Consider the following 27613-nt stretch of genomic DNA (forward strand, 5'->3'; position numbering starts at 1 on the left):
CTCTAAACCCCTACAGACAAGTCTCAAACTTGCTTATTGGACTTTTGTCATATTGATATTTAAATAGTTATTTTAAACTATCAATTTTTTTTAATTTGTAGAGCGCTTTTAACAATGGACATTAGTCTAAAACCAGAGATAAAAACAGAGATAAAGCGGTTATAAACTTATAACAGACTGAATGCATTCATGTTGCAATCTCATAAATAACCACAAGGTGGCAGCTATGTGACGCTCTTAGACATGAGTCTCAAAGCAACTTTACAGAGATAAAGCGTTTATAAACTTATACAGACTGAATGCATTCATGTTGCAATCTCATAAATAACCACAAGGTGGCAGCTATGTGACACTATTGCAGCTCACTAAAAGTAATGAAGCGAATTATTATTTGTAAACAAGCAAATGATGATGATGATGATGATTATATTTTTAACATGATCATTCATAAATCCAAATACTAAATAAAAGAAACAGATGAAAACGAAGACATAAGTACTTAAATTAAATACATTTTTGTTTGTAGAGCGCTTTTAAAATTGTACATTAGTCTCAAAGCAGCTTTAAAGTGATAAAGCGGTTATAAACTTATACAGACTGAATGCATTCATTTTGCAATATCATAAATAACCAAAAGGTGGCAGCTATGTGACGCTATTGCAAATTATTATTAGCATTTCTTTGGACAAAACAGACTGTTAAACACCAGCATCCGCAGTCACACGCCTTCATTACAATGAACCTTTGAACTAAAACATGACAAATCCAGGGTGTTTATAATATTCACCGTATTCATCTCAATCTCGTGTTCATTCAGGTAATAAATGCTGAAAATCCCACAAAATAATCAGAATAACTTCTTAGATTGTGTCATTTTTTATTGAGATCAACAACTAATTAGATAAATTAAATACACACTGATACATCATAAATCCACATGTAAATACAAATGCAGCTAGGAGTTGTTCTCTCTTTATTTAAAAAAGATTATAAACATAAAATTTTTTTTATTTTTCAAATATATAAAACAGGAGTATGAACTCAATCTGAGTTTCTTTGGTATCAAGATTATATAATATATATATATACACAGTAGATTCATATTCAGACTGGACGTTACATCACAAGATCCCAGCGCCCTTTTCTGTGGAGCACCTAAAAAGTTTTCAAAAAGGTTTTAAGCTGTAATGCGTCCTCAATAGGTAAAAGATCATAAAAACTCAATCCAGTGAGAAGTTCGACGTCTCGGATCCGCGCCACGTGAAGCCGAGTCCAGTCCTGAACCCAGGAATATTCGCTGCCATTCTGTATAAAAGCAAGACGCATGAACAAGAAGAAAGAACCAGAAGTTATATTTCAGAAAGCAATAGTGCAAAGTCCAACAAATTTGTTTGCCGTAAATCACATCAACGCATTTTCATAAACACCAGTCTCAGAAAGAGCGATATTCTGGGATCAGTTCTACCGGGACGCACCTGATACGGTGAATATGGTGATTTTCCAATCAGAACCAATCCAAATAAAGATAATCATATGGCACTACTTTATTTCTGGGTGTGATTCGGAGCAGCAGAATTCAAGCTCTAACAAGCCTCATTTAAAATAAGTAACAAAAACGCAATATAAAAGTGTTATTTTGATCCATCCAGTAGAAAACATCAATGAATCATCAATGCTGGGACGGGACAATGATATAAGGGGATAATCAAAGGGCTTCAGGCCGTCATTCAACATTCATTCACCTCCACATCCTGCAGTAATGCCGTCGTAGCCATGGATTATCACCTTATATAATTACCGTAATTTCCAGACTATTAAGCGCACCCAAATATAAGCCCACTGAATTTGACAAAGATTTTTATTTTGAACATAAATACGCCACACCTGTCTATAAGCTGTGTCTACACTGAAACTTTACACAGGCTTTAATGAAAGACAGTGTCTGTTACACGGCTTGTATCTAAACAGTAGCCTACCAAGAAAGTCATTGTTCACCGTCTTCCTCCTTCCTTTCACAACTATTTCTCTCGGGAGTTTATCTTTTGGCATCGTCGTGCGTTTAAAAATCACCATCGGTGAAGCTTTTCTCCCGATGCCGTGCAGCTCAGAACACAGGGGAAGTGCATTTTTTCATGCCCGGTTGTTTTCAGCGTGACGAATGATTCGCATTTCCTCAGTTTTTTGGTGGCAGGAAGTTTGTGAAACCGGGAAAAACCCAGGAAAAATCCATAAATTAGCCGCTTCGTTGTTTAAGCCAAGCGTGGGAAAAAAGTAGCGGCTTATAGTCTGAAAAATTAGGTAATAGTTAATAGTGTTTCTGTCACAACACTCACATGACAGGTCTCGAGGTTATCTGGACGGTGAGGGAGGATGAAAGAAACCGTTTCGAGGAGGTTGTGGCAATTCTGCAAAGCCAGAGATGCGTTCTTGCAACTTGTAAGGATCGCGAAGAAATGAGTGGGAAACGGTGTCTCGGGCCTGGTACAGACAAACAAGAAAAAAAGACTGGATCATTGGAATTTGACCCCCACGGTCCCCATAAAAATGAGCTCATGGGTCCCCGTAAGGTTAAACATTAAAAAATAACACACTCTGTCTTTCGTTTCGTGACTTCATCGTAGACTCCATCGAAGTCTTTATCGAATATCGGCCCACTCATCACGTTGATACCGCCAGGAGTCTTGGAATATTTTACCAGGAGAACACTGTGAAAATAATCCCAAATACCTGGAAACAAGTGACAAACAGTAAATGTTGAAATATTGAGAAAAATAAATTCAGAAATTGCTCTACAATTATATGGCCAAACATTTGTGGACACCAGGAGCTGTTATTTGCTGTTCTAATATCCACTCTTCTGGGAAGATGTTTCACTTGATTTTGTGGAAAGTTCTGCTCATTCAGACAGAGGGGGTAAGTAATTTCAGGTAGTGATGTAGGTGAGGTGAGGAGGCCTGGGGTGTGTTCTAATTCATCCCAAAAGTGTTAAATTGGGTTTGAGCTCCACAGCAATCCAATCAAGATCTTGCAGTGTAACCCATGAAAAGGCTGGAAAATCTTTTGGATGTTTTAAGCCCATTCCATTCCAAAATGCCTTTGAAAATTACCTTTGAAGATCGGAAACATTGGTGCCATGTTACTCGTGATCAGTGAATCCAATTCGGTTCCGTCCGCCGCCAGAGCTGGAGGATAATTTAAGGCTTATTTAATACTTAAAGTCAAAGAATAGCCATTATATACTATATGTATTTTTATCATAAGTAATCGGGTGTGACTTTACCAGGAGGATGGAGGAATCCATATGTTACCGTGCGGTTGTTCTTGTAGGTTTCACAGGACTGACTCGCTTTGGATGGAATACGAACGTCGGCCCGAATACACTCTTCCTGGGAGGAATCCAGAGGTTTGATGGCAGACTGAGAAAAAGATGTAGAAATGAACATACATTTTGGGAGAGAAATCAATTGAAAAGCTTGATTCGGTTTGGTTTGGTTTGAAGATTTTAGTTGTGTAGTTGTGGAAATTTGTGTTTGTCGAAAAAATAGATTGTGCTCCAATTCATTTCAAATAGGGTGTTCAATAGGGTTGAGTTCACTCCAGATCTTCCACTCCAACCCATATACAGAATATCTTCATGAGCTGGTTTTGTGCACAGGGGTATTGTCATAGCAGAACAGGTTTGGGTCTCCCAGTTGAACTGAAGGGAAAGATTTAATACTGCGGTATCCATTGGTGTCCTATACAGTTATCTGCCTCTAAGGTTGTAGTAACAATCTGGGTGTAATAAGTTTGGTGCATATGGATGAAAAAGGCCGTTGTCTTAATACTTTTGAGACCGCAGGGGAGAGATTGCTCACTTTTGGGAAAAAAACAAAAAATGTCTCACCAGTGGTTTTAGACTATATGCAACCCATAGAGGCATGAGGATGTCTTTGCTGTATCCGCTGACGTAGGACGAGTGCTGAAGTATGCAGTAGTCTGCTTTCTTTTGAAGAACTCGTGGGACTCCGTATGGCAGATGGAGATGCTGAGCTGTTGAAATTGACGTACTTGAGCTATTCAGACGGTGGTTGAGCTCTTCTATCTGTAACGATGTAAACGATTTAGAGTAAACCCCGTCCACACCAGCTCCTTTTCATGGGTCTTTAATCCGGATATTATTTTAAGTACTTGCATTTACACTTGTCATTTATACGTATTCCAACTGATAACTGAAAAAACATATATTCCCTTGAAATAAAATAAAAATATGACTTTCCAGATAAACAGAATGAACTACAAAAGTGCTGGGACTCCGGATTTTTCCAGCTATGCATGGAATTTTTTTACCTTCATTTAAACGTTTCACAAAATTTTGTGGAGATAACAACTCGGATAGTCCCTCTCCTCTTTAGCCCAGAGGACATGATGTCAATAGTTTCTAAAAAGAATTTGAAATTTTGATTTGTCTCACACACAGAATGCCTTGAGTGTCGTTCTAACTTATCCCAAAGATGTTCGATAGGGTTTGAGCTCTATAGTAGGCCACTCAAGATCTTCCACAGACATCCAACTTATGTAAAGCATATCTTTATGGACCTGGCTTTGTGCACAGGGGCTTAATCATGCTGGAACAAGTTGGCTGTCCAAGTGCAAGTGAATGGGAAAATTTCATGCAACTGTATCCAAAGACATCTTCACAATTGTGTGCCTCCAACTTGGCGTTGAAGAACCACGTATGGCTGGAAAAGTCAGGCATCCCAATACTTTTGTACATATAGTGTACATGATCTCCACATGCTCTCTATGAGGTACAACTGTTTTATCGTACAAGTGTTGTACTGTGATCTTTTTGTTGTACTGACCTCAGATTTGTTGCGGAGCTTGCAGGAGCAGCCGCGGTCGTCCGTTGGAGTGAGAGCATCGGAGGAACAGATAGTGGCTGAAGAGATCTCAGGAGGATGGACTGGATGATGAGGTGGGTTTCTTAGTAGATGGTTGAGACTCCCATGAGTGCCATTGTTAGGAGCAGGTGGGATTTCCAACAAATCTAAATGAAGTCAAAGACTCAATCTGTACTGGAGATATTACACAATTACCTTCAGTTTCACTGATTGCAATTTTTTTCCATTTGGGTGATCCAATTTTGCTGGATAATTCCCTGATACTGTTCACAAAGTTCACGGAAGCAGTACGGTTTTGGAATTTACCCTACTGCAGGGTAAAAATTGCCGTTGCTGTTGGAGAAAAGTGGAACCCAATGTGGGCTTCTGCTGTTGTAACCCATCTGACAGAAGATTTGACATGTGATGGGATTCAAAAGCATGTTTTTATTCACACAATGGTGATAAAAGTTATGGTTAAGGCTCAGGATTGCTGAGGTGAAAAAGAGCAGGTTCCTGACGGATCTTTAAACGCTAGCAAAGAAAGGAGGAAAGAAACCTGAAGGAATGTGATAGTGGAATATACAACACCTTCACGGCCTTCCAAAAAGCAGTCGAAACCAGATCACACTGGTATTACAGAGAAAATATGGTGGCTGGATGATGTTGCAATTCACATATAATGACTTACCACACAGGAGGTTATACACTTCAATGTTTTCAAATGGAGCGACCGTTGTGCTGGACTTTATTCCAGGTCCGTATCCTATGAAAATGGCCTGAAAATAATGAAAGGGAATAATATGAATGTCATATGATGTAAATATGGACAGTTCTTTATTTAATCTAGTGCTGGTCAATCTAAAACTTGAAGATTAAAATATTAAAATATTCGAAATATGATTGTTAAAATTGTACAATTTGTATTTTTAAAAATAAATAAAAGATTTGGATATGCTTCTTTTTGAACATCCCATTTCATATTTAGTTCTTCTGGGAAGATGTTCCACTAGATTTTGTGGAGATTTGTGGTTTTGTGGAGATAACAACATCGGATGGCCCCTCCTTATGGAGATTTATGCTTATTTAGCTACAACTGCTTTAGTACTGATCAGTCAGGTTATAATGTAGTTGAGATGAGGAAGCTACTCTTCTGCTGAGTCAGCATTCCAATTAATTTTGTTTAATAGGCTTAGGTCAAAGTTCTATAGCAGGCCAATCAAGATCTTCCACTTCAACCGATTAATGCATATCTCCATAAAGCTAGCTTTGAGCACATGGGCATTGTCATACTGGGTGTAGGTCTTATCAGAGACCAATACATGGAGTGTGAAGAATGTATCAACACAGACCAGGAAGCAAGCAATGTCACGGTACATGATGAAGAGCTATGGGTCAATATTTAGTAAATAGAACACGGACCTGCATGCTTGTGAAGGTGTTATCGGAACCGTGGAACCCACCCTTGCAGTACTTGATTTCACTTGGCTTGCTGGGGGGGAAAAAAACAGAGGACAAAAAGACAATACAGGACAATAAGCAACCCACTGTAAGTAACATGGATTGACTTTTGCATTCTTGGCAAACAGCAGCAACACACACGGGCAACGTCTGAACATCAACGGCCCCTGTGTAAAATAGTAAATGCCCCCTACCAACCCCTATCCCCTGTTCAGTTACTTAATCAACCAATTTAACCAATTGTGTTCAATAAGAACAGTCACAGCATTTACAGAATACACTTTTATTTTTTTTATAACTTATACACTCTATAAACAAAACGCATTGGGACATCTGACATTTCGCCCAATATGCACTTCTTTCCCAAACTGTATCTATAAAATTTTCTCTTTACTTGAACTAGGAGACCCAAACCTGTTCTGCACAAAGCTAGCTCAATAGGTTAGAGTGGAAGATCTTGAGTGACCTATTTAACCTTATTGAACACCTTTGGCCTCTTCACCTCACCGACACCAGTTCCTGACTTACCGTATTTTTATAAGCCGCTACTATAAGCCGCTACTTTTTTCCCACATTTTGAACCCCGCGGCTTGAACAACGGAGTGGCTTATTTATGAATTTTTTCAGGGTTTTTCCCGGTTTCACAAACTTCAAGCCAAAAAACTGAGCGATATAACATTAGACTAATTACATTTCCGAACGGAAACGAAAAAACGCACCTCACCTGTGTTCTGAGCTGCACGGCATCGAGAGAAAAAACGTTTTTCTTAAACGCACGACGATGCCAAAAGATAAACTCCCGAGAGAAATAGTTGTGAAAGGAAGGAGGAAGACAGTGAACAATGACTTTCTTGGTAGGCTACTGTTTAGATACAAGCCGTTGTAGCGCGTTGAGTCTGGGTGAAGGGAGAGCTCGCTAACTCCAGTTGCAACAGAAATCATAAAAGCACAGACAGGTTTCCAAAACTCGTGCTTTTTTATTTTTCTTGCCAACAGCGTTATGGGTTAGTCAAAAAAACTTGAAATGAGCATCAGAAAATAATAAGGACATAATCCTCGGTCTTGCACACATGCAGTAATACCGGAAAAATGCGGCGGCAGGCTGTTCCCAAAATACCGCTCTGCTCTTAAAGGAGCCACGAAATATTTCACCTGTTACACCGTGTAACAGACACTGTCTTTCGTTAAAGCCTGTGTAAAGTTCATTAGTTTCAGTGTGGACAGTGCGGCTTATAGACGGGTGCAGCTTATTTATGTTAAAAATAAAAACATTATTTATAGCTTTATAGTCCGGAAATTACAGTAACTAAACACTATTGTGCTGCACAAATCTAGTGGAACTTTTCCCCACAGAGTGGAGGAAATTGTACAAGCAAATGGGGATAATATTCACAAACGTTTGTCCATATAAAGCTTTTTTTTCGTATATGTGATCTCAAAAATAAATGTAAATACTTACAGGGCTGCTTGCCATTGAGACTTCATATAGAGATGTGCTCTTTCGATCCGCACATTGTTAGCAAAATGGAGTCGCTTAGGAAGGTGCTCTTTTAGATAAGGCTTCATGGGCTGATCTTGAGCTCTGCACTTCAAACACATTGGGGAGGACATAAATATAAAAGACGCATTAATGTAGAAAAGACAGTGAGAAAAAACTGAAATAAACGCTTAACATACAGCTAAAGGTCCATACTAAGAAGATTCCTACCGACAGATTCTTCACTAGCTCTTCGTACTTGACTGGCGTGGGGAGATGAAATGGGAAAGAAAATGAATGTAGAAACAGGCTATAAAGTATCAAATGTCCACTAATGTAGGTGGGAATACACTCATGCGACTAATGACACGTTTAATGGATGTCATTAGACACACAAACACACATACACACATATATGCATACGTTTTGGACCTACAAGTGAAAAAATCTTCCGGAATGCGTTTGGGTCGGATTCGTGCCGCAGGACCCTGGATGACTATGAAATCATCGACGTCGTCCTGGTAGGACGAGACGTATGCAGCTTTCTCGCAAGAAGCTTCCTCCATTCCTGTGATTGAAATAAGAGACTGGAATACAATTTTTAGCATCATAATTTTTGAGGATTTTGAGGATCAGCCTCCAGCAAAAAGAGGATAAAAAAGATCAAGAGGCACCAATGGAAGTACCATGATCTGACAGCAGAACCAGGTTGACACATTTAAGGAGTTTTCGCTGCTTGAGTCCATCCATCACCAACTGCAAAATACGGTCGACCCTCAACAGAGCCTTGATCACCTACAAGTAATGACACACATTTCCCGATTATAACGTGGTCAGTCTGAATACTGGATTGTGATTGGCTGAAAATTAATTGTTACGTTGAACACAGTTTTTGCAGTCAGTTCAATCCAAATGAATGCGCTGCTTATTGAAACTCGTACAATTGAGTGCAATCCAATGGCACTCCTTTATCTCTGGGTGTGATCTGGAGCAGCAGAAAGCGCTAGTTTGATCCATTTAATCAATTTTGGGCTGCATCATGTGGTTATAATATTACTTCTAATAATAAAAATAATAATATCCACTGAAAGCATACCTCACTGCTTTTTGGTCCATATTCATGTCCAGATCTATCAGGCTCTTCCAAATATAAAGTGTATAAGTCTGGCCTACAGAAGCAAAGAATAAAAGGTTCAGAACTTCAACACTTTTAGAGAATGTGTGCTTTCTTTTCTCTCTGCATGTCATACTCACACACACAGAATATTTTTATACTTACATATATGTAAGTATATGTACGTATATATGTTGAGCTCGATGGCAGTCTGGGCATGCGTTATTCTTTTTAAATGGTGTAAAAAAAAAAAAAAAGAAAGAAAGAAAAACACACAAATACCTTTCTCTTTGTGGCAAATTCAACCATTCAAAAATAGTCATCACTCTCTTCTCAAACGGAATACTTCTGTTGTATAAATGAAAATGGTAAAGAGTTTTATGCTTTTGTAATTGATTTCTTTTTATTATACCTATAAACTGCCTGTCAAGGGTTTGGGCACAACCAGGGGCACCATGACACCATGAACAGCCTTAAAGACAAGATACAAGACATCATTCTGGACACCCTTCTGTATTATATTTGCTACAGTCAAAAGTATATGTAAATATTTCTTCTTTAAAAAATATAAAAACAAGGCTCATTGTGTCCCCAAACTTTTGACTTACAGTATATTAGAAATAAAACACACACACACACACACACACACACACACACACACACACACACACACACACACACAAAACTACTACTACGATGGTCGATAAAGACATTTAATGTAAAAAAAAAAGATAATAAATAATAAAATAATAATAATAAATATATATACATGAATTACTTACCTATTGTACTTCTTATGAAAATTTGGATACTGCCCTTGAATAGCTACATCTGATCCAGGCCAGAAGAATGTCCCAGATTTAAGCTGGTTGTTCATGGCAGTAAGCCACACCTAAAAAAGAGATGGAAAAGATCATTTATTGACATGAAAAAAAAAATACGTGTTCTAATTCATTACACGTGTTTAATAGGGTTTAAACACTATAGCAGGCCACTTAAGATCTTCCACTACAACCCATATAAAGTATATGTTTATGGAGCTGGCTGGTGCACGCTGTAGCATCCAGAGACGTCCTATACTATTGTGTGCCACCGAATCTTTTAGTTTCGCCAAGAGCCACATATGGCTGTGAAAGTCAATCACTTTTGTCCATATAGTGTATATTTGGATCTGCTGACTCGCAGCTTTTGTGACCTTGGTTCAACCCTGAGTTTTGGGTTTCTATCTTACTTTTATTTGCACTTGGGTCTCCCTCTGAGTTCTCCAGTTTTCTTCTTTGTGGTTCAAAAACAAGGCATAAAGCCTATGTCTTGGTGATGCATATAGGAGGCATGGACAAATATAAGATTTGGCAGATAAAATGTGTGGAAAAACCTTTCGGGGAGGATGAGATGAGATAGGCATGCCCCTGTGTCATGCCTGCTGTTGAGAGCTATAACCTCAGTGTCTTTTTATTAACGTGGGAGTGAGTGTGAGAAAAATGCTGTACCCCAGACAGCCACTAGAGGGCCTACGAGTCCACTCAAACACACAAAGTCAAGTAAGCTAAGTGTGTTCATGTGTTGTGTGCCTAATAAGGCAAATACCGATGTAAAACGGTTTTTTTTTTCCTCCCCAAAAAGTATTGGGAAACCTGCCTTTCCCACATGTGCTTCTTTCCCAAAAAGTTGGAAAAAGGTGAAAATCCGCCCCACGTTTCAGCAGGATAAAAGTGCCATTTATCTTTTTTTTTCTTCTACTGTTGCTAAAGTATGAGAATACATCACGAGCTCAAGAGAAAAGCTTTCACGAAGAAACACATCGGACTTGCTGGATTCCTTAGAATCTTTTCCCACGTTTGAACCGTGATGGTGTTTCAGAAAGAAACACACTGTGTCTTTAATAGCTGGATGAACGGCTTGCAAAAAAGTCCACAAGCGCCAATGGGAAAAACAATTCCAGAGCCAGTGCAAATAATCCCCCTTTACACTGTTAAATTAGTGAACATCAAAAAAAAAAAAGCAGAAAGCATTTAAAGACAAGCAGATGTGGGAGTCTGTGAATATGCGTGTGGAGGAATTCTTCCTGCCTGTAGGGTCACTGCAATAGACTTTTCCAGAGTGCTTCCCGAATCACTGACTAAAGCTTGTGGCTTGGAAACGCAAACCTTTTCTGTTCAACCAACACATGTCTTTAAGATGTTCTATCACTCTCCATTTACCTGAGGCTGTCTAGATATAAACTATATTAACATATGTACTGGGACTCTTTCAGTACCCCTGTCCTTTTCCATGTCTTTCCCTGTCTGTCTATCTGTTTGTATGTCTGCTTTTCTGTCTGTCTGTCTCCCTATCTGTTTAGCTGTCTGTCTCCCTGCCTGTCTCTCACTGTCTATGTGACAGTCTGTCAGTCTCTCTATTCATTTGCCTTCCTGCCTGTCTCGCTGTCTGTCTCCATGTCAGTCTCTCTGTATTGCTTTCTGTCAGGAGGTTGGTTTTTTTAATAACTGGTTTGCAGGTACTTACTGGTTCACCACTGTACCAAAAAGGGTTAAACTTCTCATCTCCTTTCAGAGTGAAACTCCGATTTTTTGTAACGTCATACATCTTATTGTCCACGACCCCATGTGACTCTGGATAGAGACCCTGTGGGCAAAACAAAATAAAATGTATATATACATATACATATACATATACACACACACACACACACACACACACACACACACACACACACACACACATACGAGGATCATTATCAAATTTGTCCTATTTTGTACACATACACACGTCCTCAACTTACGGTTACAATGGTGTAATGATTCGGGAAGGTCTTTGTAGGATAAGCGGAACGCATATACTTTGTAGAAGTTCCACATTTTACTGAAAAGACAGTGTAATAAATGGTCTTCTGGTTTAGATTTAGACAAGTATTAAAAAAATTATAATTATATCATGAAGTCTTTCCATGAACACAGACTTAGCTTGCTGATGGTTGGAAGTAGGCCTCCAAAAAATGTCAGGTACTCTGCTCTGAAGCCGTCCATTGATATTAGAATTAGAGGTGGTTTGGAAAAACTGTTGGAAAAAAAAGAGTAACATGAAGCCAATTTGCTGCTGTATATTTTTTTTACAGTGAAGAATAAAAAAATTCCAGTTTAATGGTTTTGATGCTAAGAAACTGGGTACAGCCGGTTATTCCTTTCTATAATTGGTTTGTGGTTTTGTGGTTGTTACAGTTATGGAAATTCTAATGAGGACAGAAATTGAACACAGGGTGGGCGAGACTTTCAAAAGAATATTTTTAGCCAGCAGCGAGTTAGAATACATACAGCTTTATATAAGGAAAATAAGGCTTTCACTCAAAACGTTGATTCTTTTGCATCTTTCGCACTTCAGGCTTCAGTACTCATAGTGCACTACAAGTTCACACACAGCTACAACAGATAAAACCCCCACATGCATTTCAAGAACTGTGCCAATCTATATATATATAAACATGACCAAGGGGCTGTCACATAATTCATCAAGTCATGCCAAGCATTACATATCTGTGAAATCCAGCAGCCGAAATCTGAAACCATCACACCTCGGAGCAAACCACAGCATGGAAAAAGAACGAAAGAATTCCGGTGTCTTCCAAATGCTTTCGATATTTTAGCCAGTCAGCTGAAATGCTGTGTGAAATAGAATTCATTAGAATTCATTTTTTTGTCAATACAGACACAAAAATAAACAGAAATTGAAAGAAAATGCAGAGCCTCAGCATTTGACTTGTAGTTCTATAAGCTTTTGCTTTCTTTTTTTTTACGCCTAGTAGGAGAGCCAATATAAGGGCGTGTTCCATCAATATTTGGTTTCAGTGACATTTGAAATTAATTAGGCACTCAAGAAATATATTCAATCAGGATTTCATTACGCTCACCAATGCAATATTGGTATATAAGAATATACAGAGTTTGGACATTGGACTTCTTTGAACATTTAAAGGCTCTGGCATGGAGGTGTTGGATCTATGATGATCTCAGATGTTGAGCTATTTTGAGTTGCTCAGTAGCTCCCGGTTCCGCAACGTCAACTGAATGTATAAGACATTAGAAAGGACATTACTCATAATCACACACTCCAGTGCTCTCTGGTGCTTTGTATTGTTTTTCAGATTCATAATCACACTCTTGATATCACCCAAATGAGGATGCATTCCCCTTTAGTCTGGTTTCTCTCAAAGTTCCTTCCTCATACTATCTAAGGAAGTTTTCCTTCCCACATTCGCCCAAGGCTGCTCATCAGGGATAAACAAACACAATTCACTTATATTAAAATTTTGTGTTCTATAATTCTTACATCCTGTAAAACTGCTTTGAGACAATATCCATTGTGAAAAGCGCTATAGAAACAAACTAGAGCTTGAACATTTGTGTTGTTGTTTACTGGTTTCGAAATCAGCAAGAGAAACAAAAGAACCAGTGTATCACTGTGCTACTATGAGGCACAAGAGCCTTGAAAATGCTAGATATAAAAAACGAAGAGAACAGGGATAGTTTGTTGCCGGATTTCTAATAAAATGTCTGAGGTAAAGTTTCTCTGGCAAACCTTGGGAGATGAAGTAAACTTAAATTAAAAGACACAAAATACATTTTTTTCATTTTAAATGTTAACCTCGTCAAGACTCCATTTAGAAGACCCCCTAATTTTTCATGGCCAATTCTCACTCTCCAGTTCTTCCATATCGCAACCAGGGAGGGCACCAGTACTTAGGACATTATCAGCAAAATCTGTGGAATTTCTCTTCTGCTTTTCCCTCTTCCTTATTTTCTTACTGTGATGAGTGTAACCAGTCCATTTCACTTGCTATCTAAAACAGCTAATTGCTAGCTTATTTGTTAGCATAAACTCCGTGGTGCTAAAGATAGTTAGGCTGTATTTGTAACTCTTAGTTCCTGCAACCAAAGCTATCGACATTAGCAGAAACAGCTTGCTTAGTCATTTTGCTCTGGTAAAGGCTCAAAGGCATCCAGGAGGGGGTCTGGTGTACAAACCACCCCAAACTAGAGACAACTGAATACAGTCGAAAGCTTCATGGCCACAATAGTGCCTATTGAACAGTGACTACATTCCTTTAATGACCATTGTCACAGGGTTATATTCTCCAGTTCCAGAGCTGACCCAGAAATCTCCAGACTCAAAGTCCCACCACCTTCAGACTCTGACCCAAGAAGTCCTTTTCCCTCTTGGGAAGAAATGCCTCTTTTGAAAAACCTTTTCTTGTTCAGATAGCTTCAATCCTTTTATAGATTTGAGGGACTGAATCCTTTTATGGTTTAAAGCTTAAAAATTTTCATCTATTTCATGTCGAATGAATCTGAACAATGAGTACTTTTATAGCCAATCTTACACCACAGTGGGTCACATACAACAACAACCACTAGCAGGATGCAATCCATCTGCTACTGGGAATGCTGGGATTATTGTCTGAAGACATTGGAACTAGGGGCTGTAAAATGTGGGTTATAAATCTGAGGCTGAACTCTAGGATCAATCAACAATGACACATTCTAATATCAGTGAAAGAGGCATTGGATCCAAAATGGTGCTGCTTTCACTTTGTAGCCCGCCTCACGCAACATATGGACATCGGAGCAACCGGTGTCCCTGTGTACCACCGCCGAACACTCAAGGAACTCGGAAACAACCCCAACAACACAATAAACGATGATCTGCGGCATTGCACCAGGTTGCACTCAAGCACTTTATGTGGTGAGGACACTTACTAGTCCTTAGCCCTGTGTTTTCTTTTCTCTGTGATTGTTGTTGTATGTAGCATCAGGGTTCAGGAGGAACGCTGTTTCATTTCACTGTGTAATGCGTCAGATATATATGGTTGAAATGACTATAAAAGCTTCTTGACTTGACTTGAAAAGACAAAGTGTATCACTCGATTGGTGTTATCAAAGAAAATATTACTGTCAGCCACAGGGGTTCCTCACCACCTTGTAGTAGGGGGTATCCAGGTTTTAAATACCATCATTGGCAGAAAAAAAGGGTGAAATGTAACTTGGTTCTATAAACACCAGAGGGTTCTCTGACATTTGCAACTGACACGAACCAACCAATAGGCAATCAGTGAAGAGCTTCCAGGATATCTCACCTCAAATAGTTCTCCAATGTTCAAACAAGCACATTTACTTACTTACTGTAAAAGTAGAAATCTGGTTGAGCAAAGTGTACAAAAATTTGCCATGCATAGGGAATATGATTACTAATTGTACACTATACCTTTCAGGGCACTGAGGTGTCTTGATATCATCACATTCGTCCTCTAGCCATGCCTTTTCTCCTGCACAAAATGGTCAAAGCTATGAGCTGATGATTAGTCCTCTTAAGATCGTCCACTTTAATAGGAACACCCTATGCCAGGCATGATGTTGCATATGAAAAATCCATCCTACCAGATTTTTTTGAAAGCGAGTCTGGTTCCAAATGCCAATACAATAAAGTTAAAACTTTTATTTTTTTATTCTGATGTTGGATGTGAACATTAGCTGAAGCTCTTGACTTGTCTCTGCATGAATTTAGGCATTCTGCCACATTACTGGCTGTTTGGATAACTGCATGAATCTACAGGTTTGTATAGAGGTTTTCTAATAAAAGAAATGATGGTGGGTGTACTTTGGAAAAATCTGGTTAATCCCCCAAGTTTACATCTGCCTGCTCTTTACTTCACTTTACTTTATTTGTTAGATAGTTATGATCAGTCTGAACATTGTATCTACCGTGGTTGACCCTTTCTCTAGACTCATCAACTTTTCCTGATGACTTTGCAGTATGTATATTGTAAACAGTAGCCTGGTCAAAGTTCTCTTACATCTTACATCATTTCAGACTAGCAAAACACACCCAAGTACACAAAATAGACTTAGACTGTCTGATAGCCAGTTTTGGTTTTGATCTTCAAAGCTAATTGAAACTAGACAATATAAACACTGAATACTAGAGCGAGATGAGACTCAGCCATAGATGGGTATATTATTGTATTATTGCTGCATGGACTTCAGATATAACACCATTAACCATATATAAAAAGTGCTTTATTTATTTTAGGATGATTATAAAGAACAGTTGTGTTAGTTTCAAGGAAAGTCGGCACAAAAAAGGAGTACCGTAATTTCCAGACTATAAAGCGCACCCATATATAACTGAATTTTACAAATATTTTTATTTTTAACATAAATAAGCCGCACCTGTCTATAAGCCGTCTACACCAATGTACTTTACACAGGCTTTAACGAAAGACACGTTACACACGGTGTAACAGGTAAAATATGTTGCGCTTGTGTTGAGCAAGCGCAACATATGCTTGTGTTGAGCATAGCAGTATTTTGGGAATAGGCTGCCACTGCATTCTTCTGGTATTACTGCATGTGTGCAAGACCGAGGATTATGTCCTTATTATTTTCTGATTCTCATTTCTAAGTTTCTTTGACTAACCCATAATGCTGATGCCAAGAATAATAAAAAAGCACGAGTTTTGGAAACCTGTCTGTGCTTATATGATTTCTGTTGCAACTGGAGTTAGCGAGCTCTCCCTTCACCCTAACTCAACGCGCTACAACGGCTTGTATCTAAACAGTAGCCAAGAAAGTCATTGTTCACTGTCTTCCTCCTTCCTTTCACATTTCACTATTTCTTTTGGCATCGTCGTGCGTTTAAAAAAAAACTTTTTTTTCTCCCGATGCCATGCAGCTCAGAACACAGGTGAAGTGCATTTTTTCGTTTCCGTTCGGAAGTTTTATTGGTCTAATGTTATGGGGTTCAGTTTTTTGGCTTGAAGTTTGTGAAATCGGGAAAAACCCAGGAAAAATTCTTAAATTAGCCGCTTCGTTGTTTAAGCCGCGGGGTTCAAAACGTGGGAAAAAAGTAGCGGCTTATAGTCCGGAAAATACGGTAAGTGCAAACTACATGCATAGAAGTCAAATTAGAGAACGGGCATAATTAAATCGTTTTCTTTCTTACCTTTACACATGCTGTAGTAATTTGTACAACAATCGCCTTTTTGATCGCAATCTGCAGCGCAAGAGCAAAGGCTACTGGATAACCTCTGCTCACCACAACGAAATTTGGAGCATGTCCATAGTTGACCTGGTGAGGAGAAAACATCAAATCAATGGGAAAACTATTCGGTTCGATCTTTCTTACATATAAACGAACACACGTGATGTAATGAACTGTTCTTTTTTAATTATGCAACAACAGAAAACAGACACACAATAAGTTCAGATATTGAAGAAAGAGGAACATAATACACTATATGGTTCAAATTATTGGGACACCCGACATTTCCAGCCGTATGTGGTTCTTTTCCAAACAGTTGAAACATTTTCCACACATGTTCCAGCATGCAACCCCCCCCCCCCCCACCCCCGCCAGGCCTCCTCACCTTACACGAGTACCTGACTTTATTAAAGCCCTTGTGGCTGAAAGAACACAAATCTTCACAACATCTTCCCAGAAGAGTGAAGGTTTTTATGAAGGAAAATGGGGAATAGGATGTTCAAAAAGAAACGCATACCATGTGTGGTCAGTATGGTGAGATGTCCACAAACTTTTGCCTATATAGTAAGTCTGGAATATGTTATTAGAATGAATAATTCATTTCAACCCACATTTACATTCAAATATGTGTGATATTTACAAGTCCTCAAGTAAAAAAGGACCAAAAGAAACTTTTCCATGTAAAAAAAAAAAAGTGGGTAAATATGCTTTAGCAGAATCAACATGACTGTTGTGTCGTTCTAGCAGTAATAACAGATCCTGAGAGGGCAGCTGAGTTATTCATTACCACAAACACACTGTTTTCTCACAGCAAAACACATTCATTAAAGGTACACATATGGCTTGTCTTATACGAAGTGTCAACATGTAATTAAATAAAGAAAGAATTGAAGCTTTATATAGTGGTTGTCAAAAGTGTGGAAGCACTAAAGTTTTTTAAAGAAACACATGCCTGTTCCTTTTGTTTCTATGCAACAAAAAGCATAAAACAAAAACAGACAAGATCGGACAGAGAAAGAGTGGAAGAAACTTCTGAGTCCGTGTCATTTTTTGTCTTCAACGGTAGAACTTACGTAAGAGAGAGAACAGGAGAGAAAATGTTAGCAGACTGTCTCACCCACACAGTTAAAAATGGAGGTGGAAGCTTGATGGTTTGGGGTTGTTTTGGAGCAGGGAAGGTTGGAGACTTATAATAAACCAACATGACCACCATTCCATACTTCAACACCAAGAAATTCCATCTGGATTGAGTGTGTTCAAGCTTTGTAAGCTTTAGAGAGCAGTCAGGTGGAGTGATATCTATCATGGAATGGCCTGCCCAGTCACCGCACCTAAATCCTATTGAACTGCTCTGGGTTGACTAAGGTCAGAAAGAAGAAATCTTCAACAAGTGAAGAGGATCTCTGACAAGTTTTAAAATGCAACAAAGAATTTCTGCTGAATGTTTGGAGAAACTGTTTCTCATTGGTTTTTCTATCAAAAATAAAGAGGAACATCTGGACATATATATATATATATATATATATATATATATATATATATATATATATATATATATATATATATATATATTTTTTTTTTTTTTGGGTCAAAATAAATCTTCAAATCGCTACATGACCGAGTTTGTTGCATGGAAACAAAATAAAATATAAAACTATAAAACCTAGAAAACTTTTTTCACAGGCACTATAATTAACATGGTCTTCTGATTTCTGATTCTGATCTTTACTGGCATTGCTGTTTATAAACTCCTTGCATTATCATTGTTGGCCTTGTCCTCCTCTGGCAAATAAACAGGCTTCATGAGGACGTTTGTCAAATCTCAGTCAACCCCCAAACAACCACTGCGACCTCCAAAAATGGCCACCGCGAACACCCAGACCACACAAAGTCCCACCCACACAGAAACCTCTTTGGCGCCAATTCTCCAAGCTTTTAATTGCAGCTGCTCATTGCCACCCACACACACTTTTAAAGAGATGTTCATTCACAAGTTCTCTGCAACCTCTCCTTTCTTAATATCCCAAATCTTGTATCTTGTTGGTGACTTGTTTTTTCTACGTTACTGTTTCTCCATCCCCTGACATTTGCGATTTACCCAGTTCAATAAAGACTAGGCTTTGACTGCTCTTGCATTTGCCTGTGTATTTATTGACAAGCTTTATGTCACTTAGGCCTCAATTTATAAGAAATACCTGTGACTCTATCTCAGTTCTGGCACTTTGACATCCCGTACCATCTAGGGATGTTCCAGTGCAATTGGATCCCACTACATGTGTGGAGTTTTTGACATTTGACCTCCTGGAGTGTTTAAAGGCTCTGGCATGGAGAAGCTGTTGCTGGATCTGTGATGATCACAAATGTTGCTCCTAGTTTTATAACCATAAAGACTGTATAAGACTGTAAAGATATAGAGGCAAATATATGCATTTAAAATGTATATTCTTAATCTTTTTGCTTCTGTAAAGCTGCTTTGTGACAATGTCTATTGATCAATGTATTTAAATTCACTCCACACCGAAATAAAATGAATAAACCCCGGTGAGGCGATCCCAGTGGAGCTCCTCTCTCCACAGACACATCTAATATGTTTGGCAATAAAATAACTTTAGAGACAAAAATCTGATCTTTCATGGTGAAGGATGTTCGTGCATTCCACCAGAGAACTCTGTGCACATTCAAACCATCTTTTATTGGTTATCTGTCGATCTTTTGATCTCGTCTCCAGCTCTCTGAACCATGGTATTATCATAGTTCTTCTAAAGAAGAGCATTTGGGATCCATATATCATTGGGCCAATTAACATTTTCTCTCTCTCTCTCTCTCTCTCTCTCTCTCTCTCTCTCTCTCTCTCTCTCTCTCTCTGACTGGAGAAGTCAGCTAGGGGGCTTTGGAGTAAGCAAGTCACAATCTGATTGGTTGAAGCGACAGCTTTCAATTCTGCATGCATTACAGAAATACGGCTGAAATCCGATTGGATAGAAACTCCAATGTAAAATTACACTTGGTGGCGCTATTGGGAATAATTAAATATATACATGGACAAAAATATATTAAAACATAAGTCAGTGATTCTGATATAGATTAGGCCAGTAGAAAAAGCCTTGCTGGTCCTGATGGCTCACCATTAGACAACAATGTAGTTCACTGAAAACCTGTTTCCAACCTCACTATTCTTTTCAAAAGTTATAAAAATTTCAGCAGCCTCCCAGTTCCTGGTGCAACGTGGTACGACCTGTCTGAGATCTTTCCCCTTGATTTTCCATTCACACCAAAGCACAGAGACTGCTCTAGCATGGCTTTGTTTATACCTCCCTCCAAAACAGCATTGGATTTCCATCTGCAGTTCCAAACCTACACAAGACATTGTCTCAAGACATTATGGGATCAGTTCTATTTATATTCTACATTTTTCTTTTTGGCTCTATTATTCATCGGTAAAGGCCAATATTCCTCTTTTACACTCACATTTAACAAATGTATGTTTATTCAATATTCAGCCACTCACATAAACATACACAAACAGAGTGTAAAACCTCACATCAGTCGCTACATGAATAAACATCACAGCATGATGAAAAAAACATGCATTACTGATACTCACGGTATGAGTATAATTCTTGATATGCCTTCCAGTATGATTTCTAAAAATAACCAGTATAATTTCTGATAAGACTCACAGTATGATTGCTGCTATAGTAACGTAACCAGTATAATTCCTGATATAATGATGAATATAAATCCTAATATAATTACCAGTATAATTCCTGATATGAGTCCCATTATGATTTCTGATATAAACCAATGTAATTCCTATATAATAACCTGTATAATCCATGATTTGACTACCAGTATGATTCCTGATATAATAATCTATATTATTCCTAATCTAATTACCAGTATAATTTTTGTTATGATTTCTGATAGAATAACCAGTATAATTCCTCATTTAATAACCAGTATAATTCCTGATTTGACTCCCAGTATGATTCCTGATATAATAATCAGTATAATTCTGGTATAATGTATAATGCTGTTAATATGGACACTGTTACTGAAACTAAACCAGTCTCAGGGAGTTGGCTGCTGGTCTATTTATTAACTGGTGGGAGTGTATGTTTTTCTGTCAAGGTTTAACTTTGTGGAATTTGGTAATTATTCCCTTTGACAAAAAAAAGGGAGAAGCTTAAAATCTTAGTTTCAGCAGGGATTTTTTTGTATTTCCGGAGCCACACAATTGTACAGTCTTTGTACACTTTATAATTACAATTTCCCTTTGAACTACGCGATATAACGATGCTATGGTGTGCAAAGTGAGCTCCATGAAGATTTTTGGTGTTAATACCTAGAACAACTCGAAAAAATCCTGTTCTGAGCCCTGACCTCCTCAACACTGAACCAGTTTGGGATGAACTGGAATTGGAGCCTGCTCACCTCCTTCAACTCCACTAATTGAAAGATGAATAAAATAATCCCCACAGGCATCAGCCAAAACTCTAGTGGACTTTCTAGATGAGCGTATTAAAAGAATAAATCTGCAATGGTGGAATGCTGAGGGGTGCACATACTTTAGCCCATGTAAGAGCCACGTCAATCATGGAACTTCAGTTGGATGGAGGTATTTAAGGTGAATTCCGTTTACTGTATAAAACTTACACATCAGTTGAGAAATTTCCAACATTGGTAACATGATCTCTGTTCAAGACAGACAGACAGACAGACAGACAGACAGACAGACACATAGACAGACACACTGACAGACAGACATAGACAGACAGACAGACAGACACAGACAGACAGACAGACAGACACAGACAGACAGACAGACAGATAGACAGACAGACATCATTTCTCATCTACTGTAATTTAGTATAATTTCCACAACAGCTTCAACTTCGAATCTATGATTTAAAACCGAATGTCTTTCTATGTTACAACCGTGTAACATCATTCAGATGATTATTACAAAAAACTAAATATGAAGAATGTTTACTTGATAGATATTGATGTAAACTTTGACACTTGAATCACTGACTCGAACTGTCACCTCTAAAAGGAACAGAGATGCGCAACTTACCGGGTTCAACACACACTTCCTGATAGTCGAGACAGCAGTCGCGTTCTTGCACACATGATGCATCACACTGACATGCAGCCTCGCTGTTCCTCTTTCCAGAAAGACACCTATTTTTACACGTGTTCTCTGTCATGGAAAAGAAGAGAGATTCTCTGTCATGTTTAGGAAAACATGAATCATTTTGGTCTTGTGTAGTTGTATTAATAAAGTAGAAATCATTGAATAAATGTAATATATGGACAAAAGTATTGGGACGTGTGACTTTTCCAGGCATATGTGCGTCTTCCCAAAACTGTTACAACCAATTTGGAAGTACACAACTGTATCAGGCGTCTCTGGGTGTGGTGGCATGAAGTTTCTCCTCTTGAATTGAGAGAGACAAATATGTTCCAGCATGACAATGCCCCTGTGCACAAAGCCAGCTCCATGAAGATATGCTTTACATGTTGCTGGTGTTGGATCTATGATGTTCTCGATTGTTTAACTATTTTATGAGTTGCTCAGTAGCTCCTGGTCACAAAACCTTAAATGACTGTATAAGACTGTAGAAGGGACATTACTCATAATCACATATTCCAGTGCTCATGTTGGGTTGGAGTGAAAGATCTTAAATGTCCTGCTACAGAGCTCTGACCTCAACCCTACAATTTACTGACAGCACACTCCAAATATGTAGTGAGTAGTTCTGAGTAACTTCTACTGACCCATCTGAGTGGATTATGAGTTACACTGGCCAAGTGATACACTTAGTGATAAACAGGTAGATAAACAGACCAACCAACAGATGTATAGATCAACAGTTAATATATATTTATCAGATATTAGATGTATTTACCAGACAGACAGACCGACAGACAGACAGACAGATAGGTAGATAGATAGATAAATAGATAGATAGATGTTACGCAACAGACAGAGAGATCCTTTAGAAGGCAGACAGAGACAGACAGCGGATAGATAGTGTTAGTGTTAAGATGATTCTCACGCTGGTTCACACACATTCCTTTGTCTGTCCAGTGTCTATAGAATATTTACGGTGTTAGTATGTAAGGTATACAGGGAGTCTTTATCTGGGCTCACACATCTCCGGCTAGTATATCTTCTTATCTAAACAGGAAACAGCTTTAGGTCAGGCTTTCTTTCCAATGTGTATATATACTTCTGTTGCCTGCAATAAACCGAAGAAGAACATAAGCCATTCTGTGTGCTGTGTGATTCTTCCCTGTTTAGAAAAGGCACCACAGGCATCGCAGTTCATATGGAAAACCTCTCCAAGAATTTAGTTTCGTTTGGGCATGATAAAAATCTAACAGACAGACAGACAGACAGACAGACAGACAGACAGACAGACAGACAGACAGACAGACGGAAAGACAGATAGATAGATAGATAGATAGATAGATAGATAGATAGATAGATAGATAGATAGATAGATAGATAGATAGATAGATAGATAGATAGACAGATACAGATAGATTAGATTATACCTTTTAAGATACAGTGCGGCTTTAGAAGGAGTGCAAGTGTGATGATTACAGCCAAAAATGTGAGCAGAATAACCTGTGGAGAAAAGTATAAAATAATAAACAACTATAATAATAATAATAATAATAATAATAATAATAATAATAATAAAGAACACATACATTTTTGTGCAGCAAATGCTTGTACTGCATTTTTAGTTTTTCAATACATTTTCCAGATTGTGATCAATTGATCATAAGATTGGTCTGTATTTCTTTTTGAACATCCCATTCCACACTTAAGTTCACATTTGCTCCACTCTTCTGGGGAAGATGTTCTAGTATATTTTGTAAAGATTTCTCAGATTTGATTTAGACACAAGGGAACTTATAGTATAGTATAGGCAGGTTCCTGATGTATGTGAGATAAGGAAGCCTGTGTGATGTTGTATGAGACAGCACAAGGTCCCCGGTTCAGATATTTTTGTCTGGTTCAGACTAAGCAATTACAGAATGAAGAGGAGGATTGAGTGGTATTGTCACGAAACAGCTGTTGTAATCGCTGCTGATTATTTCTGTCCAGAGGCCAGGAAGTGGATGAAGAAATCATCATATTACCCACACACCAAAGCCATGAACTGTTTGAACTCATCTCTCTGGGCAGGTGCTACAGAGCACCAAAACAGCTGGGCACAAAAAAATAAAAATTCTCCCTCAGAAACCTTTTAAAAGAAAATTTGGATAAAATTCCCGAAAAGTATCTTGCACTACAATACTATCACATTTTAAACCCGTATAAACATGTTACATCATTTCAGCACATTCCATGGAAGCACTGGAAACAAATGTCCTGTCCAAATTGCAAATGTGTGTGTGTGTGTGTGTGTGTGTGTGTGTGTGTGTGTGTGTGTGTGTGTGTGTTTGGGAGGTTTTGTGTCATCAATTTTGCCAGTTTTCACTGTTGGATGAACAGTAAACCCAAAAACATCCCCTCAGAACACAGAAATATTACATTACATTTTACAGGGCTGCTAGGAATCATTTCAGGGCCGAAAAAACAATCACATGAAGTTACAATATGATGTCACAATTCGATTCTAGCGAAAATTACATAACCCCAACTCTTTGGAATTACCAACGCTGACTCTTTGTAAGCAAACCTCTTCGTCTTCTGCAGTCAGCAATTATTATTAATGCTGCTTTCATGCGACTTAAACTGCTTGAATAAATGAGATGAAAACAGAACCTCACAAACACAAACAGCTCGTTTCCTTCCGTACGACGAGGAGGGACGAGGTGCTGAGATTAATCCTGCGATGTAAAAAGCAATCGCTATTATTTTTTAATAGGCTGTAGTTCATATTCGGTTTGTTTCCAAAGTATTGGAACAGAAAGGTCAGTGTCTATACATTGAGATTGAGATTGAAAATATTTGATGAGAGATCACAACCAGATTAGAACTACAATATTTTGGGTGAGCAAAAGTATAAAGTATAAACTTCTGCTTTTTCTGGCTCGTATATTCAGAAGTGTCACATTGACTATAAAATTGGTATGCACTTCATTCTGAACATCTAATTCCACATTTAGTCCCCATTTGTTCTAATAATCAGCATCACTCTTCTAGAGTCCAAGATTTTGTGGAGATTTGTGCTCATTCATTCACAAATAAATTCAAAATAGGTGAGGAGATGAGGAGACCTTAGTTCCAATTCATCCCAAAGGTGTTCAAACGGGCTTAATTTTGATAGAAGACCACTCAAGATCCTCCACTCCATCCCGTCAAGCATATCTTCATGTAGCTAGTTTTGTGCTCGGGGTCATGATCATGCTGGAACAGGTTTGAGTGAAGGGAATATTTCACCGCATCCATAGACAACCTATACAATTTCAAACGTCCAGCTTTGTGATATCTAAACAAAGAAATGTTGTTTTTCATACTCTGCTCTCATGGATATTGCTGGATCTTGAATGATTTTGGAACTTCTAGAAGACCAATGAATATTCTTACACATTCTACTTCAAGCTATGATTGAGAACACTCTCCATGGAATAATATTCTTAAGGGAAAGCGGATAATTCAGGAATTCTTGTGTTACTCGTGTTCTCATGCTCTAGATGAATCTATTGATTATATGGAGCTTTAAAGCACTCAGTGTCGATCCGCTTCTCCCAGCTGGTGTGTTTTTTAGTGTGGTTTTGGCCGGTGTGTGGTCAAGATGCCAAACACAAACACATTACTCTAGCACTTTAAATATACACCAGTTCCGGCACCCCAAACGGAACGCCCATTTTTGAGTGTGTGTGTCTATGATATTGTACAATAATAGCATTTTACAACTTTCTACTTATAAAAAGAAGTTCAAATGGGTCAATGTAATTACAAATGATGTAATTACTATGGAAATGTAATTCAAAAAGGGTACGAGTGTAAACCTGTGTCTGAATAAGGAAGACGGTAGCAGCTCAGATTTGGGGTTATTGTGGGGGAAGACTGTGGAGTTGGCAACCCTGTCTGCCACGCAGCCATAATATTAAACAGCTTGGGTTATAAAGTCTGATTATAGCCAAATGGAGACAACAAATCTCTCTCTTTTTCTCCCTTTCTCTCTGTCTCACTCACACACACAGACACACCATGCAATCACATCTGTCTACCAGAGAGGTCTCCAAATTTAAAACGTTCATACCTACTGTTTTGCTTTGGTTTAAAATATACAGATTGTTTAGATACATATAATTAGCCAAACAAACTCAAAAGTGAAAACATTATATATATTAAAAAAATTATAATAATACATTTTTTCCAGATGTTTCTTTTGCACATCTGGAGAAAAAAAAAACGTTTTCTATTTTTCTCTCCATTCAATTCTTTTCTAAATAAAAATAGAAATGCAATGCAAACATTGGTGTGAATCAAACATGCACACTTTCTTAGAGGTTTTTATTGAATAATGTGTTTTGTATATATTTTTTATTATTATTATTATTATTTTTTTTTTTTTTTGTCATGTGAAAACTTACCCCAGCAATGATTTTCTTGTTTTTAGATGTACAGGTAGATGAGTTTTTTGGATGCTCCAGTGGTTGTTCAGATGTTTTCCCCAGTAGTGTGGCTCCTTGCCTGGCTCTCCACTCCTCTTTCTCCTCTATTTCCATTTTCACACTCACACACTCACTGAGCACTAGACCTTCACACTGAGACACCAACTTTCTCTTCTCAAAAGGAAAAGTTCTCTGTTACTTTTGTTGCAGTTCCTTCAGACCTGTCCTGCTCTGACTGGAAGAGACTCTTCTGCATGGGGATTGTGGAACACTGACTCTTTGTGTGTGTGTGTGTGTGTGTGTGTGTGTGTGTGTGTGGCTTTACTACTACACTAGCCTGTTACATGCTGAGACGTTATGACGCCTTTTATAACCGGGATCTAACCCTAACCCAGAACCTCCCCATGTCCCACATTGCAAACTTTAGATTGGATTCATGTGTCTGATGTGAGACAAAAAAAAATCCGAAATGAGAGTTATTTATTTTGTTAAGTGCTTTATACATAAATCTACTGGATGTCATCTTGATTAGGATATTTATTTATTTATATTTGTTTGCATTACGCACATAAAACATCACGCAGAAACATTCATAGAAAACTGCTGAACAAAAGAAAGACATAAAACCATGCTCTTATTTCTAGTTTGGGATATACCAGAGCCGCCATGTTGGAATGACGTCATTGGAGCGCCACTCGAAAACGCAGAGAATTCCGTGGTTTTTGTGCATGTGGAGGTGTAGTTGACAAAGACAAGCCAGACTTACTTCATGAATTAAATTGTCGGTAGGCGGAAGAAAAATAGAGAGAGAGAAAGAGAGAGATAGAGCTTTCAGAATAAAAGTCACAAAATCTGGAGGAACGTTTGGGGAATACCTAAACAACTTGTAACTTGTTTAGATCAACTGGAAAAATCAATAAACTTTACACCTCTGTTGCCATCTGGCCCAGATCGGATTCACATTCTGAATATGAGCTAGACCGCAGCTGAAGGAGCGGCTGTCGGCTCTTCACTTTCACTGATCCGAACCTCAATCAGAATCAGAACACTTTAGTGATCGACTGCAACCCAACAATTTCCCTA

General features: G+C 38.3%; 1 protein-coding gene across 1 annotated transcript; it reads right to left on the bottom strand.

Moving 5' to 3' along the window:
- Nucleotides 1-860: 860 nt before the first annotated feature.
- Nucleotides 861-27266, bottom strand: enpp1 (ectonucleotide pyrophosphatase/phosphodiesterase 1). Its single transcript, XM_046873468.1, has 24 exons — nt 26510-27266; nt 23510-23582; nt 22023-22148; nt 16907-17032; nt 15170-15230; nt 11874-11971; nt 11697-11776; nt 11420-11539; nt 9697-9806; nt 9197-9262; nt 8897-8969; nt 8487-8595; nt 8237-8368; nt 8032-8063; nt 7783-7910; nt 6285-6354; nt 5554-5641; nt 4845-5029; nt 3887-4084; nt 3281-3416; nt 3108-3182; nt 2592-2727; nt 2334-2478; nt 861-1305 (listed from the first exon to the last, which is right to left on the bottom strand). Exons 1-24 carry the CDS (start codon nt 26642-26644, stop codon nt 1156-1158), a joined length of 2652 nt encoding a protein of 883 aa, XP_046729424.1. The 5' UTR covers nt 26645-27266; the 3' UTR covers nt 861-1155.
- Between the last annotated feature and the right edge of the window lie 347 nt (nt 27267-27613).

Source organism: Silurus meridionalis, chromosome 18 (assembly GCF_014805685.1).
Source record: "Silurus meridionalis isolate SWU-2019-XX chromosome 18, ASM1480568v1, whole genome shotgun sequence".
Classification (NCBI taxonomy): domain Eukaryota; kingdom Metazoa; phylum Chordata; class Actinopteri; order Siluriformes; family Siluridae; genus Silurus; species Silurus meridionalis.

Excerpts from the sequence above, each read along its gene's own strand:
- enpp1 (XM_046873468.1), bottom strand. The coding sequence starts at position 26,644 with ATGGAAATAGAGGAGAAAGAGGAGTGGAGAGCCAGGCAAGGAGCCACA. Across the intron at positions 22,149-23,509 it reads GCCGCACTGTATCTTAAAAG|AGAACACGTGTAAAAATAGG; the intron begins GTATAATCTAAT and ends TTTCCATGACAG. Across the intron at positions 11,777-11,873 it reads TCCAACCATCAGCAAGCTAA|TAAAATGTGGAACTTCTACA; the intron begins GTCTGTGTTCAT and ends CTGTCTTTTCAG.